General features: G+C 35.8%; 1 protein-coding gene across 7 annotated transcripts in view; it reads left to right on the forward strand.

The window, feature by feature from the left end:
- The window catches only part of CHD9 (chromodomain helicase DNA binding protein 9), a 113,356-nt gene that overhangs the window by 80,194 nt on the left and 15,463 nt on the right, over positions 1-17,699 (forward strand). For 5 of the 7 annotated variants that reach the window (XM_054570330.1, XM_054570331.1, XM_054570334.1 and 2 more), the window contains 10 exons: positions 1,065-1,224; positions 1,660-1,749; positions 4,694-4,797; positions 5,282-5,399; positions 6,008-6,065; positions 8,829-8,871; positions 9,987-10,206; positions 12,653-12,855; positions 14,965-15,873; positions 17,040-17,203. In XM_054570330.1, the coding sequence (XP_054426305.1) occupies positions 1,065-1,224; positions 1,660-1,749; positions 4,694-4,797; positions 5,282-5,399; positions 6,008-6,065; positions 8,829-8,871; positions 9,987-10,206; positions 12,653-12,855; positions 14,965-15,873; positions 17,040-17,203 (2,069 nt within the window). The remainder of the gene's footprint in view (positions 1-1,064; positions 1,225-1,659; positions 1,750-4,693; positions 4,798-5,281; positions 5,400-6,007; positions 6,066-8,828; positions 8,872-9,986; positions 10,207-12,652; positions 12,856-14,964; positions 15,874-17,039; positions 17,204-17,699) is intronic. The other 2 variants (XM_054570332.1, XM_054570333.1) reach the window with 1 other exon arrangement.

Genomic DNA, 17,699 nt, shown 5'->3' on the forward strand with positions numbered 1-17,699 from the left:
ACTACATAATAAAAAGATAAATCCATAAAAGAAATATGAACTTGAATACATCAAACAAAATAGTTTCAAAATATAAAGGAGAAACCCACCAAAATTTTAAGGAGGAATGGACAAATCTACATAGTGCTTCTGTGCATGATTGGTGGAACTTCTAGCTAGCAGAATATAGCAAGGAAAAGATACATAAGGTAAGAATTGAAAGGAGGAATCCAACCTTCTTGAGTACAAATTGTGAAAAATTGTAAGCAAAATAACTCAAGCATCATCGAAGATTAATATGAGGTGTATAGTCATAGATTTTTACAAAGCAATTAAAATGGATGGATTAGAATCTCTTGAATCACCAAGTATAAATCTCAAAAAAAGTAAGTTGCAGAATTACATGTATAATACAATGTTTGAAAACTTACATACTAAATATTTCTCCAACATATGAATATATGCATGTAATAATGCAAAAGCAAATTCAGGGTAGTGAGCCTCTCTGGAGAAAAAGGGGTGAAGTGGACTTCAGCTATGTATTATTTGCCTCAGTAAAACTGTACAGATACAGGATATGCTAACATTAAGAGTGGAAATCCTTTATTTTATTTTTGAAGTATATTACAATGAAAATGTCAAAGAAATGAAATGAATTTACCTCTCTTAAACATGGCTAAATGTAGTCCATGTTATTAGTAAAGTTAGTTTTGAAAATCCAGGCCAAAACTTACTATTTTGTAACTAGGGGAGCAAAGTAAAGCACAGGGAAAGGGTTCATCTTTTGGTTTTTACATTTGAAAAAAATGATGTGTTTTGAAACAAAAAGGAAGTGAGTCATTCATTTGAGATAGAAGAACTATTGGGGGCAGTTGTCTTAATACCTGTGTAAAGTAATCATATCAGCCAACCCATGATCTTGTGATTGGATCAGTGTTGTTACCTTAATATTTTAATGATCTCTGTATAGCCTGTACGGACCTCTGAAAGTCTCCAGAAATTTCTTACATTGAAAAAAAAACCTTTCATATTGCAGAACTTTATACGTATTATCCCTGATTTCACTGTCCTTCTCATTTTAACAGGCCTGTCAGCCCCTGTACCCAGGGGCCGAAAAGGAAAGAAAGTAAAGACCCAAACGAGCTCCTTCGATATACAGAAAGCAGAGTGGCTTCGAAAATATAATCCTGAGCAGCTACTTCAAGATGAAGGCTACAAAAAACATATAAAACACCATTGTAATAAGTAGGTAGTGGGGGATTTTAAATGCAGCACAGTAGAAGTTTATTTTTCTGAATTTATTCACCTGAAAGCATGCTGCTTTTGAGTACAGAGACAGTGTGGTCTAGGACCGACCCTAATCTTAATCTTTCAGGGTATCTTCCGCAAATCATGGCACCTCTTGTGTCACTGTTTTCATCAACAGAGAGAGAAATAACACTGGCCTCCAAACGATCTCATTGTCTCTTACTTGGATATTAAATAATGATGATTGTGAAGATTTTGGACAAACCTATTTTATATATATGGTAGTAATGAGATTTATTTAATCAGAACTAATTATGATTTTCACTATAAAAATTCCACATATAAATTCTTTTCTAATTTAAACCCTATGTATGGATTTTCTTTAATTATTAATGTCTTTGTGTCTTCTGACTTTTTTCCTCTCATCTTTAGGGTTTTGCTTCGGGTCAGAATGCTGTATTATCTAAAGCAAGAAGTCATTGGAAGTGAATGTCAGAAAGTTTTTGATGGAGTTGATGCAAGGTAAATGAAATAACTAGTTTATATTTTTCAGTAACATGGTTAGGCAAAAAACTGTATAATTGCTGTAGTCACTCATTAGTCAATGAAATTCACAAGAATAAAAATCCACCAAACTTCGGGAATGAACCCTTACCAATATGAAACCTTCTCTTAATATCATCTTTACTTTTGTCACTAAGTTAAAACATAGTAAGAACAACAGCAGTGTAGTGGTTTCCTGCCACCAAATCTGAAACTTAACCTTTCTGAACTCATTTTCTCCTTTAATTACAGTGGAAGAGGTTTTATGTTGACTTTTATGTCCACGTACGATCTGTCCAACACCCGGGTCTCTCAGCTCCCTCACCCTTATCTACAGCCAGCTTTTCTCACCACTACACATCCATATTTGCACAGTCGTGTATTTAATCTTGTCATCCTCAATAACAACATTACTTCTGAAATTTCAAATATCACTTCCTTCCTTCAAACTTTTTTTTTGCTCTGATTCTCTAACTTCACCCCCGTGTTTTTCATCTAATCGCTCACCACCCGTCCCCGCTTTCACACCCCTTCCCGCATGACGTAATCTATATTCTCTCATCCCGCAGCTCAGTCGCTAGCTCAGATTCTTTGCCTGCTTTTCCTTCTGTTCTCCATACGTGGCTCAGCCCCAACTCAGGATAATCCGGGATGCCCATTTAGTTCTCGCCTACACCTCTGCAGTCAAACATTGCTGGAGAAAATCACGTAAACTGCTAGAGTGACTCATTCCAAATCCATGATCATGGATCCCAAATGAGATTGATCGCAAACCACCGTGACTAGTCAATTCACTTCTCTGTCCTTTGAGAGGACCATTCTACACCTCACCCCTCTAACCATCTTCTCACCCTACTACCACTACTCTCCAGTAAAATCTCCTATAGATTTTATTTTTAGCTTGCTGCTTGCTGTTTTTTAGTGCCTCTTCTACCTGCCTTAAATGCCTTCACATAGGACCTCTCTTCTTGGGTCTTCTCATCTTTTCTGTGGCTTCAGTTTTTATTCGTATACTGACATATTCCAAATCTGTCTCCAGCCCATATCGCTCTTCTGAACATCAGATCCGCATCCCTCAAATGTGCCATGATTGCTAATGTCTCTAGCCCTTTGAATTCTTGCTGGAATATTCTATTTCTCCCTTTTATTGCCCAGCTGACATCAACTCAGCCTTTCCTGACCTCTCAAGTCTGGATTAGGCACACACCTAAAATACTCTGTCACAACACTCATCACACAGTATGGCAAGTATGAGTTCACAAGGGCAGAGCTATGTCTGCCTTGTTATTGCCATTATTGGCACATAGTGAGTGCTGCCTAACTATGTTTTGTGTTTTTTTTTAATTGTGTCTTAAAATTTTTTTGTATTTTTTTCTATTACAATGTTTCCCCCTTATACCTTCTTCCACTCTTAAGTATATTTTGAATAAATGACCTAGCCTTTGGAAGTTAAAAGCGGCTTTATGCAAGGGATAGGATGTGAGCTGAATTAAGGACAGAAATCAGTAAGAGGAGCATATGCACCTGCCTATGGTCCATTGCCTAGCAAGTTAATGGATACTCACATGCATATGGCAGTTACATGTTGAACATGACGCTTGTCCCAAGTGCTTTTTACTGGACAAGCAGTTCTATCTGTTGGATGGTGAGGGGAACTATCTGACCTACATTCTTTCCCTTGGAGATCTCATTTCCAATGTTCTTTTCTCTTTATGTTTCAGTGCTTAGGCTTTGTTTAGCTCTGGTGAGGAACCAAGAAAAAATAAATACCTTCTTTAACTGCATTTTTCAGTTTTTGCTCTATCACAGGAAAATTACTTTTCTTCTTTTTCTATTTTTTTACACTAAGGTAGAAAACATTGTGATTGTGACCTTTCTGTTTTTAAGCAAAATTAGATGTAATAAGATGCTCATTTTAGTATAGAATATTTTCTTTAAGAGTCTAGAGAAAAGTTTTGGTTGATTTCTCCACACTCCTTTGGTTAAAAACATATTCTGCTGGCAAAACACTTATGAAAGGTAGAAAGTAATTTCTTACCCATTTTTTATGTTTATATATAAAAATGAAATCTGTCTTTTTATTGACAGCGTCTTTTGTTTTAACTATATTAGTGGCTAAATATTGGGTTCTTGTGAACTAGCCCAGGAATATATTGAGCATTTGTTAGTTTATTTCTATAGTGAAAGTTTGAGTTCCCAAAGACAACCAATTCACTAATGAACTTTTACCACACAACTTAATTATGAGTAGGAAACTCCCCAATTTTGAGTGATGAGCAATGTAACAGGAAATTATGTTTGCAAAATTTTAAGTGCCAGAGTTATTTCATATTCATGATAATAGCCAAGTTACCAAAGCATCATGGACATATTATGGTTCTTAGTACTTACTGTATTTTCATTTTGTGGCATGATATTATTTACATACAGCATAAAATAGCACTTGAATGTTTTAATCAAATTATGAATCAAAAACTTGCCCTTTTTTTCAGTGTGATTTTTCTTAGCAAAAGCAGTCGAGAAGAGGTAACTTCTTCTGGAGCCTATTGCAATTTATTTGCCCTTTTAAGGCTTCAGTCTCATTACATACAAAGTGAAATACTTACAGCAAATGATTTTGTAAAGATGTTTGCTGTCACAAGTCTCTACTTTCCAGTGCAGCCCCTTATTTATATCTAAGGGAAATCAGTGGAAAGATGATTATTTAAAAGTAAATCTTGTTGAAACTTACTTCTTTTGTTGAACTTAAGGATATTAATTCATTTTATGGTAACTGTTGATATGCGCAGTTTTGTGATTTTAATTTGTAGCAATTGTGGAATATAAAAAAAAATTATAATCCTTTACAAGCTAGGTAAAAATTTTGCCTCCTTTTTGATCATTTGTAGTAATTCATAATGCCATGTTGTGATTTTTTTTTAAGTGACATTGATGTTTGGGTCCCAGAACCAGACCACTCAGAAGTTCCTGCTGAATGGTGGGATTTTGACGCTGATAAATCACTCCTTATAGGAGTTTTTAAACATGGTAAGTGAAAAGTAAGGTTGGTGGAGTCTTTTCCTATGTATAGAGTTATTCAACTAGTTTTGTTTATTGATTTCCACTTACAGCTTTATTCCAGTCACATTCATGTTATTATATAAATCATAGACTACCAAACTCTGTCTGTTAGTCACAACATTTCCTCATGGAAAGAGTGACATGTGAACTGCCCATCCTGAGCGTAAGTCTTACATGACTGTGCCTCTTAGAAAGAGTTCTTATGTCAAGTATGTTGTGTGTATGTGATCAATTTTTCCTCTCTTTCATTTTAACAGGTAAATGTAACCTAAATGTTCAAATATACATAATACCATGTCATGTAATGTTTGTGATAATTACTAGAAAATGGATTATTTTAATATATGGTCCCTTTAGTCCAGGAACGTCATCTGCCACAAATATGAGGGATGATTGTATTTATGTATCTTTCTTTTATCTTTTCTACTTTGATCATTGGTGATCTCTCCAGGTTATGAGAAATACAACACTATCCGAGCAGACCCGGCGTTGTGCTTTTTGGAAAGAGTGGGGAAGCCTGATGAGAAAGCAGTTGCTGCAGAACAGAGGGCGAATGATTACATGGATGGGTATGTGAACCTCAGAGTCATGGATTGTCCACGTCCCTGTCAGCATCAGCAGATTCTGTGTCACCTTGAATGATGTAGAAATAACAGAATTGGAGTTTACAGTCCAGAAGAGCTAATGATTCTCTTGTAAGTTAGCACATACCCAGCAACGTAGGATCAAGGAAGAGACTGGACCTGCCCCAAACCCTTTGTTTTGATGAGTCCTTTATTTTTCTATTCTTAACAGTTATGGCCATTAAGACCATAAAATTTTAGGGGCATAAGAGGACAGAAAGCCACGATGAAGAGAAATAGAGTGTTGTTCATTATACCAGTTTTAAGGACTTTAATATCTTACCAACAGAGGAAAGTAAGACTACGTTAAGGTTAATAATTCCACGTTTAAAAGTGAGCATGGGAGTATGAGTAAATTAAAGCTGGATTTTTTCTGATGTGCCGTATAACAGTCTTTATGCTATGGCATAGTTTCCCTGGCTAAAGAACAGACACTTCAGTCTGATTTTTAGAACACACTAAAAAGTCATTCCCACAAGACTCCATTTGTTTGTCTTGTCAAAAGAATTTTAAGTTTAGTACAATTATTATTGCTTTTGTTGGTATTTTAACAGAGATGTGGAAGATCCAGAATACAAACCTGCCCCGGCTATCTTTAAAGATGATATAGAGGTATGCTTTGGATCATATTTTAAAATCCTCAATTTCAGTTATTCTGTGGTTTCTTTGCTTTCTCTGTTGTGTGCTTTTCCTTCATGTTTTCATTACACATAATTATTTTCCTCATAAGATTCATTAGTGATCAATTTTGACAGATACCACAAATAATCATTCAGAATTTGCCTGATCTCCCCTTCTAGACAAGTTGGAGGCTGCTTCAGACACATGGATGGAATGGGGCTTACCCACATGCTGCACTTGTAGGAGCTAAGAAACACAGTGTCCAGGGTCAGAATCCTAAAGCAGAGTAAGAACTAGATACTAAAATTATGCAGCAACAGATGGGTGCCACACCAACACGAAGAGGTTTGCAGTACAGGGTGGAGCCTAGAGGAATTCTGAGCTGCAAAAGCATAGTGCTAAGTGCTCTATTTATATCAAAGCAAAAGGAAGGACGAGGGTGGCAAGAAAATGCAGAAAACAATCTGGAGTGGAGGAGATGGTGTTAAAAGAGATGAGGAATTTCTATAATATTTATAAGAGGTTGGTAAAAGACTAGATGATGCTATAGCTGTCAGGATATGCTGGTCTTGGGTAGCCACGGGGCTTTGATATTAATAGCCTATATGAGAACAAGAGACCAGGCTTGGGCCACTGTGTGTCAGTGAGAAGTAAAACCCTGTGTAAAGTCAGAACTCTCAGAGGACAGTACTTCTAACCAACAGCACAGAGATTTATCTCACCTTGGCCTTTGGGTAGAGGAAAATTGTCTCCCCTGACAATCTATAGCCATAGGTCTGCCCTCTCTTCAGTTTACAGTTTGATTTTTTTAACTTCATCTCCATAGTCCAGGAACACCCAGACCAAAAATGTAATATAAAAAGGGATTGAGTACTGATGAGAAAGTCCTCCATAAAATGAGGTTAAAATCCAAATATTTAGATTATACGAGGAACAATTTATCATGACTTACTGTTAGCAAATACAACAAAGACCAAGATTAGAACTCTAGGAACATGTGATGAAATAGAAATGAAGTACATTTTTAAATGATTAAATACATAAAAAGGACAAAAGAAAGATAAGGTATAATTTTTTTTAACTAGGGACACAAATTATATATAACTTTAGAACTAGAAAATATAATCAATGAAATTTAAAACTGGAGAAGCAGATTAGACACAGCTCATCAGAAAAGAAATGATTTATTTAGAAAATAGATATGAGGAGATTATCCATAATGTAGTATGATGAATCAGTTTGGGCCAATCAAGAGAGAGAAACAACATTAAATTGATGGGAAAGTTTAATGTAAAGACTCACTGATTATTTTGGGTGGCAGGTTGATGTCATGAGGGATTGGCCCGTAAGAAGTAAAAGAACTAAAGAATAAAGGAATAGCCACTACTCCTAGGGCTGGCACAAAGCATCCAAGGAGGGGCTCTATCCCCTGAGATTCTGGCCTTTTTGGTAAGGGATTGGCCAAAGCTCGCTGGATTGCAGAAATGTTGCTGTGCTGTTGCACTCATGTAACTTGGGGGACATCCACCCTCTAAAGTTGCCAAGGAAGTTTTTTTCTAGGGAAGTGTATCAGTGGAGATACTCTACTATAAAACTACCCAAGGGGGAGGTTTCTTGGGAAGGCTGCTAGCCAGCAGGTGCAAAAGAAGCTTCCTGAACTATAGAAAGTAACGCTGGGGAAGCGGTGTGTCCCATGTGAGCTGAGCAGTAAGGGAGCTCACAGTGTCTCTCAAGCGCCCACTGCTGACAGAACTGTTACTGACAGAGCTTGACCATGCTGGCCGGCTAAGAAAAGAGATTTAAGGAGCCCAGATCCATTTTCTTAGGGCTAGGAAGAGGCATGAGAAAACAGTAAACTTAGAGATGAGGCAAAAAATCTATAACCAGCACAGTAGAATACATAAAAAACTTTTTTGAGACAAAGAGAATAGCATGGTAATGTCTTTACAGTGTGTGTAGTAGATATTCCAGAAGGAGAGACCTGAGAGTCTATGGGAGAAGCCCTATTTTAAGAGAGATCAGTGGAGAATTTTTCCAAACTTGATAACAAGACATGAATCCTCAGACTGAAGCAATAACGTGAATTTTGGCAGGATAAGTAAAACTAAATCCACTCTAAAAAAATCTGAGTGAAACTGTAGATACACCAAACAAAGAGGAGATGTTAGAATCAACCAGAGAAAAAAAAAGACGTGCCTACAAAGGAATGATAACTCTAATTTTAGGCTTTTCTAAAACAATACAAACTAGAAGTCATAGTAATAAAATCACCAAAGTTATAAATATGTTTATAATAATGTTGAGATACCTATTTGAAGATACTTTGTTGACAAATATAAATTAGGTATACAGCAAAAGAAGACTGTTTATGACTGAAAAAGAAAAAAATTGAAGGTTTTCTAATAACCACATATGAGAATGAATAAATTACCTGAGTTGATATATAGAACAATAAAAAAAAGAACAGTCGTAAATAAAACCTGAGGCGTATTTAGATGAAGGGTGGAAGAAAAGAAACTGACCTAAATGTAATTATAGGAAAGGAAATAATTTTAGTAATGACTGGCCTAAATGTAAAGACAATAGAGAAATATGAAAGGGTGAGAAATAAGAACAATGAATTATAATTTTTATTGCTAAATTATTGAAAGTTTTCTTGCATAAAGTTCTATAATAAAGAAGTTTGATTTTCTTTTTGTCTTACCTATATTTTGACCTAATTATCCTGTGACAATTTCTATTCCTCTTTAAAAGGATGATGTTTCCTCACCAGGAGATCTTGTTATAGCAGATGGAGGTAAATTGCATTTAATCTTTATTTAGTATTATTAGAAATTAATGTTCTCATGATACCATGAGATCAAAAGCTAATAAATTTTTATAATGCTTCAAATGTTTATGAAATTTTTGTTGGAGACAGTTGTGATCATGATTGAACATACTAACTAATCAGGAATTTCACAATATTTTTAGCTTCAAATCTTTATGCAGTGACTCAGTATGTTTTTATAGAATAGAAGTTGGTATTTTTATGGCTTGATTATTAAACTTGAATGTTAGATCTCATCATTAGTGTTAATTCAATAATTCTTTCACCTTGTTATTAGCCCATTAGGGACTATTCTTTTCACTCAGTTTCTACCAAGCTTTTCTGTACAGGGTCTTCTCCTTTCCTTGTGATATCAGGAGATGAAAACAGTCACTGGAGCACACTTGTTACTTTTGGGGAACCCAGGGGAATCATGCCTCACCCTTCCATATTCCACTAGGAACAGAAGAGTACATTTGCTTAGCATGAATGATTACTGCTTGATTATGGTACATATAAGTATAATATTACACCCTGGAAACAGAGCCTGCACTATATTAGGTGTCTAAAAGCTTAAAAGTTGCAGCATTGCAGCATTGTCATATTGAATTTTAAAAATATAAATTCCTCCCTAATGACTTGTAAAATATTTTTACTTTAATGAAATTGAGATAAATTTAATACAGAATGGATCAATTAGAAGAGTTTACAGTATTCTCATGGATTTTAGTTTGACTTTTAAGTTAAGGCATGGAGTATTCACCAGCCAATAAGATATATTAGACCTAGTGATGCAAGAGTTCTCTTTTCTGTGTAAGTAAATTTATCTTTAAATAGATAACATTGTGGTTCTTTACTCTGCGGTGACCTACTTTCTTTAACGTCTCTTAAAAGATTGTTGTAATATTTTTAGAGCTATAGTTAAACTTTTTTGTGATGAGAAATTTGGTTTGGTTTTTCACATAATCACATTGAAAGAAAAAAGTATTAAGGTAGGGAAATTTTGCTACTTTTGTAGGTTTCATTACAGTGTGTTGAGTTTTGTTTTTAATTTTACGTCTTAGTTTTTTTTTTTCAATTGACATGAGTTTTTTTAAATATAGATGGCCAAATGATGGAGGGCGATAAAGTTTATTGGCCTACTCAGTCAGCTCTAACCACACGTTTGAGGCGTCTTATCACTGCATATCAGCGCACTAATAAAAACAGACAAATCCAACAAATACAACCTGCTTTCTCAGTGCCTGCCAGTATAATGCCGCCCCTTTATGAAGAAGCCACTCTTAATCCAAAAATGGCAGCCAAGATCGAAAGGCAGCAAAGGTAAGACAACAGATAGTGTTAAATATGTAATATATTGTATCCAAATACAGTTCTTCATTCTGAAGGCTGTTAGGATGTGATAAATCACTTTGTGAAAAGTGCATATAGGTAAAGGAGTTGGTCAAACCAAAATGCTTTATGCACATATACATGTGCATAAATACCTAAGCAAATATGGTAAAATTAATAAAGATCAGTGTATTTGTTGGCTACTAGCCATACTTTTCAGTTAATCATTGTTTTGTCGTGTTTTTGAACAGTTTGGTATGAAAAAATGAAGGTACAGAGCAAGCTCAGGAATCATTAATGAAACTTTTAAATTACATAAAATAAATTCTATTCAATCTTATTTTACATTGTGATTTTTATGAAATATTGTATTAGAGTCTATGAAAGAAAAATCCATCCATGCTTTATATACAGGAGGAATCCTTGAAACTGTTATGTCAAAGAGGAGCAAACGGTAGTAAAACTTCTTACAAGAGACCCTGTTAAGAAAATAGGGAGGCTTCTCTCATCCCGAAAGCTTTAACTTCTTGGAAAGGCAAAGGAGACAGCAAAGACTAGGAATGTTTAGCAGTAACCTGCCTTCCTTGTTGTTAAACCTGGGTCCTTGCATGTTCTCTGGGAGATGAATCTTTTTTTTCCCATTTACTTAGTCTGAAACTTTAGGTTTTAGCTATTCTAGACATAATCTTCAAATTATAATATCACTCTAAGTAGATACCTCTATCACCTCTGTAACCATTTATCTATCATTGCAAAACAACTCACCCCAAAACATGGTGACTTAAATCGACATCAGTTTTTTATTTCTCACATTTAAGTGGTTTGACCAGGTAGTTCTGCTTTTCCATGGTGTTGGCTGGAAGGTTCAAAGAGGCCTCACTTCCTTGGCTGTTAAAAAGTGTCACTTCTGCCACCTACTGTTGGTCAAAAAATGTCACAGGGCCAATCACAATTTAAGGGAAAGGGAAGTAGATTACAATTCTCCATGGGAAGACTGGCAAAGAATTTGTGGCCATCTTTCTTCCCCCCATAACCTTTCCTCTTAGTCTGTAGGATCTGGGTTAATCCTCCTAAGATACTGGTTTTATCATGATACTCGATGACTCCTTATTTCATAAAGGTATACAGTCTGACTTCTGAGCCTCATTTGAAGAGTCTCTGCAACCTAGGCATGAGCATGTGTTTCTAATTTTATTCGCTACTGTTCTCTCATCCAGAACGTCCTCCTGACTTTTGACTCAACGCCTTGCCTTATGTTGTTCCTATCACCTGGATTCACCCTTTCTCCTACTTTAGCCCATACTTTGTCCATCCTTCAGAGATAAACGCGTGTCCAAATTTTTACTGATTTTTCTTCCTCAACCAGTTTAGCTGACAGTATTGTGTTTTATGCACTCTTAAACCACTCAGTAAAAAAACTCATTTGTCACAATAAGATACTGTAATGACATTTATCTTTTCCTTTCTATGTCTGCCTAAGTTGTAAATACTTTGAAGGTAGGAACTGTGAATTGTTTTATGTGTGTGATCTATGTAGTCTTTCAGTTCATTTTTTTTTCACCTTTCCTGCTTTTAACAAGCAGGTGCAAGGTTCATATGACTTAATTGGTTTCCCAGACTGACAGTTTTTACATCATCATTACATTAGTCTTCTTAATATATTACTATGATTAAAAAAAAATCACCTGTTAATGTTTTTCAAAGGACTTTCTCATAGCTTTTTCTAATTTGCACAACTATAGTTGTGTCAGTTAAATATTACCAATTAGGTCTCTTTTAGGAGTTTTTAACTCACTAGAGACTAGTTTTAGTCAGGCATTTACAGCATTTCATAATCTGACCCCAACCCTACCCACCACTGTCCCCAATATGGGCCATTTTCTTGTCAATCTGGAATATTCATCATCCCCCCAAATTAAAGTTTTCTTCCTACTTCACTTATTCTGTATCTGCTTCCTAACATGCCCGTCCTAACCTCAACCTATGCCCTCTTAACTGCCACTCCACGACAGTTTTCCTGATCACTCTAGTCTGAACTAAGCCTCCTTCTGTGCTCTTCTCAAGTTCTTGGTTTCCATCACTCCTAAAACTTTGAAATACCACCTTATGTTATAAATATAGTTGAAATGTTTTATCTCTTTTTCCTGAAGGAAGGGTCATCATGTCTTATATAATCTTGTATCCTATGCATATTTTCTCACATAGTCTATGTACAAAAAACCATTATTGTCTGAAGGAAAAGAAACATGGTTGGATGGAGGAGTCAACTAGCATTTTAAAATGTATTTACAAGGCAGTAACCCTGGATTTAATTAACCCTTTAAAGAGTTAGTTACTTTCAGTGTTTTAAGTGTTTATTATAGTCATTATCTTCAACATTAATAAATGTTTGTTTCAATAACCCATGTGGCTTTCTCTTCGATCTGCTTCAAAATAGATGGACAAGAAGAGAAGAAGCCGACTTTTACAGAGTTGTATCTACATTTGGAGTGGTGTTTGATCCTGACAGAGGCCAATTTGATTGGACAAAATTTAGAGCCATGGCTAGGCTACATAAGAAAACTGATGATAGCTTGGAGAAATATTTGTATGCATTCATGTCTATGTGTCGCAGGGTTTGCCGTCTTCCTTCCAAAGAAGGTAGGTATAAAATTTCCTTTTCCCCCCCATTTTGGTCAAAATCATTAAAATTTTTAAATTTTCTTTTTCTTTTTTTAAATAAAATTTACTGGTGTGGCATTGGTTAATAAAATCAGAAATTTTCAATACTAATTAAACATCAGTAGTTTTTCAGAATTGTAAATAAACTGTATTTAAAGGTCTCTTATTCCTTAATCCTGTTAAAATGAGATCTAAAGAGAATCAAGGTACACATCGAGTTTTTGAGAAAATGACCAGTGTTTATGATTTATGATTGGGGGAGGTGGAAGATGAAGGAAAGCTTTTGGTAAACAGCACTAACTTATATTTTTAGTCCATCTTATAGGAACGCTGCTAGGGGGCTTATTTATATGAATAATTTTGCAGACAATGAGGCCTTCACTCAAAAGATAGTTTAAAGAGCTTTAGTAAGATAAGATCACCCAGGGCCTTGAAAAAAAAGAAAGAAAAACAACTAATCACAGGTACTAATGGTCACGCAAGGATCTGTTCTGAGGGGAATTTCATGTTGTTTGAAACTGTGGCCGGTTCTCTCAGTAATGCTGTATCATGAGCAGCTGTCTTCACTCTGTGTTGAATACGATTTCTGACTGCTAAGTCCTACTCCTATTTCATAGTAAAAGTCTAAGTGTATTATATAAAAGAACTTAAATTTCATGTGAGTTCCTTTCCTTGTTTTATTTCCGGGCAGATTTGTCAGTCCACTGAATAGAGTAACCAATCACTTGATTTCCCAAATACCAGATAATTCAGAGTAGAATTTAGTGTACTTTGAAGTCTGTTGTAACTGTAAATGAGTTTTAAAAGACAGGTAAGGCACAGCACTGTGTCTCCTATTTATAGTTGCCAAGAGGCTCTTTCTTTTTTTGTAACTTCTTAGTTCCCTTCAACAATATAAAGCTATGTGAATAAATTCATAATAAATTTTGATTCCAATTGTTTTTAAAAAAAGAGGAAAGGGTTAATTAATAAAAGATTATTGAAAACATAGCTTTTTCTTGTTAGAAATGTGAGTGAGGGTTCACTTAGATCAGTTTCCCAAACTTTCTCAGTTCACAGTGCCCTTAATATCTCAGTAATTTTTCATAGACCTGAGGCCTTCTAGTTCTGTTTAATGAATAATTAGGTCCAGACAACTTAGTTTCTATGTTTTAAATTTAATGTGATCCCAATAAAAATACCCTAAAATTGTTAAAAAAAAAAAAAAAAAAGTTTCTATGTCCTGACAGTCTAGTAATAGTTTGAAAACATGGCATAAATTGAATGAAAAACAATATTTTTATTTTTTAAATAACCATAGTTACTTACTAATGAGATGTGTGCATCTTTTTGGCACTGTACAGCTTCTCAAATCTTGGAAGTAGAATGGATACTCCCACTCTTTCTTGCCGTTCCATATTGATTTTTGCATAGTCCATGATTTCTTTTTAAGTTTTTATTTTGAACTACTTTGAGATTTTTCAGGAAAATTGTGAAAACGATTCAGGGAGTTTCTATATATATCTCACTTTGCCAGAATCTCTGCTCACAAAGATATGCCCTCATCAAACAAATAAATGTAGCATGTCAAAACTGAGCCATCTAAAGCTAGTAGTTTACAGAGTGTTTGACAAATGTCCCTGTGTTTCCCTTAACTTTAAGAAAGCCCTTTGGTGTCCCTGTGAGTTCATAGCAATGCCCTGAGTTACCTCAGTGCATTTAGACAAATGTAGGCTTACATTGTTCAACAGTTTTAATTTGTATTTATAAGTGCTTTCAAGTAAATTTTTCTCTTTTGATTAAGACACAGAATAGTAAGTCATGGTTCATGGGGAATTTCATAGAAGTAGATTCCTGTTTATGTTAACATATTGAACACTTCCAAAAATTTTTAATGTTTTACTTTGTGTAGATCTAACTTATATATGTTATATGATTTTTAGTAACTCGTTTTAAAACACATTTCTCCTCATTTAAAAATATTTAAAAGAAATTATGGAAACTGTACAATGATACTGAATAGAGGTACATTTTAGAAGTTGCATTATTTGTTTTAAATCTATAAGGAAGTATTTTTGAGGTTAATATTTTTGTTCTGCCTTAATATAGAATTGGTGGATCCAAATATTTTTATTCAGCCAATCACAGAAGAACGTGCTTCTAGGACTTTATATCGCATTGAACTTCTAAGGAAAGTAAGGGAACAGGCCCTACGCCATCCGCAATTGTTTGAACGTTTGAAACTTTGCCATCCAAATCCAGACCTACCAGTCTGGTGGGAATGTGGCCCTCATGATAGGGACTTGCTTATTGGGGCCGCTAAACACGGGGTGAGCCGAACAGACTATCACATCCTTCGTGATCCTGAACTCTCATTTATGGCAGCACAAAGGAACTACAGTCAAAGTAAGATGGCTCATTCAAGGACCTCCACCCCACTTTTACAGCAATATCAAGCTGCACTTTCTGCTTCTCCTCTTACCTCTATACCTAAGCTCCTAGATGCTAAAGGTATTATTCTAGAGGATATGAAAGTTAAAAGTGAAAGCCTTAAAGAGGAGCCTCAGTCTTCTGAAGAAGAATCCATGTCTTCTGACGAAACCAGGACACTAATAAAGTCTGAGCCAGTAAGTCCAAAGAACGGTGTTTTACCACAGGCTGTTGGAGACCAGAAATCTGGCGGAAAAGGTGAAGCAGACAGACGCATGGTTGCAGCCAGAACAGAACCCCTAACTCCAAACCCAGCTTCCAACAAACAGCGCGTCCACAAAAGAGGGTCGGAATCTAGTTCAGATTCTGACTCTGATTCTGAGAGGTCCTCCTGTTCTTCCAGATCATCTTCTTCCTCGTCTTCCTCCTCTTCTTGTTCCCACTCTCGATCAGGCTCCAGCTCTTCTTCATCCTCCTCTTGTTCTTCAGCATCATCTTCATCCTCTTCCTCCTCTTCCTCCTCATCATCATCTTCTTCATCTTCATCAGAAGAAAGTGACAGTGAAGAAGAGGAAGTTCAAAAGCAAGGTATCTGCATAAGCTCTGTCGCTATTTTAAGACAAGTGAAAAAGAAAAGAATTGGTTCCAATAACTTAAGCTTGTTCAAAGCTGTTAGCTGAAACCTTATGTCTACAGCTTTTCTTAGAGAAGCACTATTCAAAAGGAAACTAAAATTACTGGTACAGGCTTCCTATTGACCATATTTTGCCATGCATAATGCGCTTCTGTGTATAATGTGCAGCCATGTTTTGTGTGCATTGTGTATGCCGGATTATTAGGCCCATTATTACACCCATGCATGTGTAATCGTTATATCCAAATATAATGCACATCTTTGTTTTTCCCTCAAAAATTTGGTCCCAAAGTGCCCATTATACACAGCAAACTACTGTGATATTTAAGGCATTGCCAAATGAGTTCGTTGGAGGAATTAGAGATTTTACACAAAATTTTTATTTCTTTGTTACTGTCTTAAATTTAGTATTATAGTTTTACTGGTACATGTTGATGAGTGAACAAATGAAGATAATATTCTATAACAGCCATCAGGATTCTATGAGTAAGCAACCACACCAATAAGGGTGTCCTAGGCCCTACTTGGCAGCTGCTACTCAGGAAGATACAGGATGGAGTGTACAGCTTGTCAGCAGAGGAGTGGGGTGCTCGTGTCCTGCAGGCGTCCTTGCAGCGGTCTGGTTCAGCTGCAAGTGAGTTACCATCCAATGGGTGCAATATGCACTCTGGCTTACGGAGCCACCATACCTCACAGGCACCAGGATCTCCTGTAACAGCTCGACAGGCTTAAATTTTAGGGTTGCCACATGGGACATGCCCAGTTTTAAAAAGTCCTTTACTTAGAAGGCTACAGCATTCTCATCAGGTATTTATGATTCTCCCAGTCCACAGGCAGTCTGTCAATCAGGAGCTTATCTGTGTCAGGGAAACAGACCTAGAGAGTCAAATTTTTAGGCCTAAAAGGATGTTCTGTTCACTCTTTGTCCCCAAACTCCTTAAGGCCATTTATTTCGCTTTAATGCTGATTTTTAAAATATTGAGTATTATATTCTACCTGAATTCTTCCTTTTTTTTTTACTACTTTTTCATTTTCAAATATATCGCAATAATTATGAGATTAGAAGTATATGTAAAACTGTTTTATGCAGTCTTTTTTAAGCAGCTCTTACTGTTCTCAGCAGAAGTTACCCCCCACATGAAGGCCTATGACGAAGAAAGTGTTGCGTCATTGAGCACTACCCAGGATGAGACCCAGGACAGCTTCCAGATGAACAATGGCACTCCTGAGTCTGCTTACATCTTGCAGGGTGGCTATATGCTGGCAGCTTCATATTGGCCAAAGGTAAGTGAGTAGTTTCTTGTTGAAATAGGTCATTTTTGGGTATTTTTCTATATTGCTTTATTATGTTGAAAAACCGGACTCTAAGATGTAGGATAACATTTTGGTGTCAGCATTAAAAGTATCAATTATTACTATTGAATAAATTAGATCTAATTAAATGTGTATGTTTCTCAACAAAACCTTAATAACATTTAGAATAAAAGATAATGAATGCTTATGCTCATAAATTAATATTCAGTGCTTCTTTATGAAATAAGTGCTTTCCACCAAGTCTCCTTGAAGAAATTAATCATAGCAAGTTGTGACCTGTGGTAGGTTGCGGGGAGGTCCTTTAAGTGCATATACAGTCAGTGGTGGGAGTTCAGACTGGAGTAACACAGTTCTTCCAGTGTGTGACTAGGCTAGTGTAAGACTACTTACCTTCATGGGGGAGGTTGGGAAATGAAGGAACAGAGAACTCTCTTTTATGTACTTCTGTGTTCTTTGAATTTTTTAC

Source organism: Pteronotus mesoamericanus, unplaced genomic scaffold (genome assembly GCF_021234165.1).
Source record: "Pteronotus mesoamericanus isolate MK-2021 breed Mesoamerican mustached bat unplaced genomic scaffold, CSHL_Meso_final contig_202, whole genome shotgun sequence".
In the NCBI taxonomy this organism is placed as follows: domain Eukaryota; kingdom Metazoa; phylum Chordata; class Mammalia; order Chiroptera; family Mormoopidae; genus Pteronotus; species Pteronotus mesoamericanus.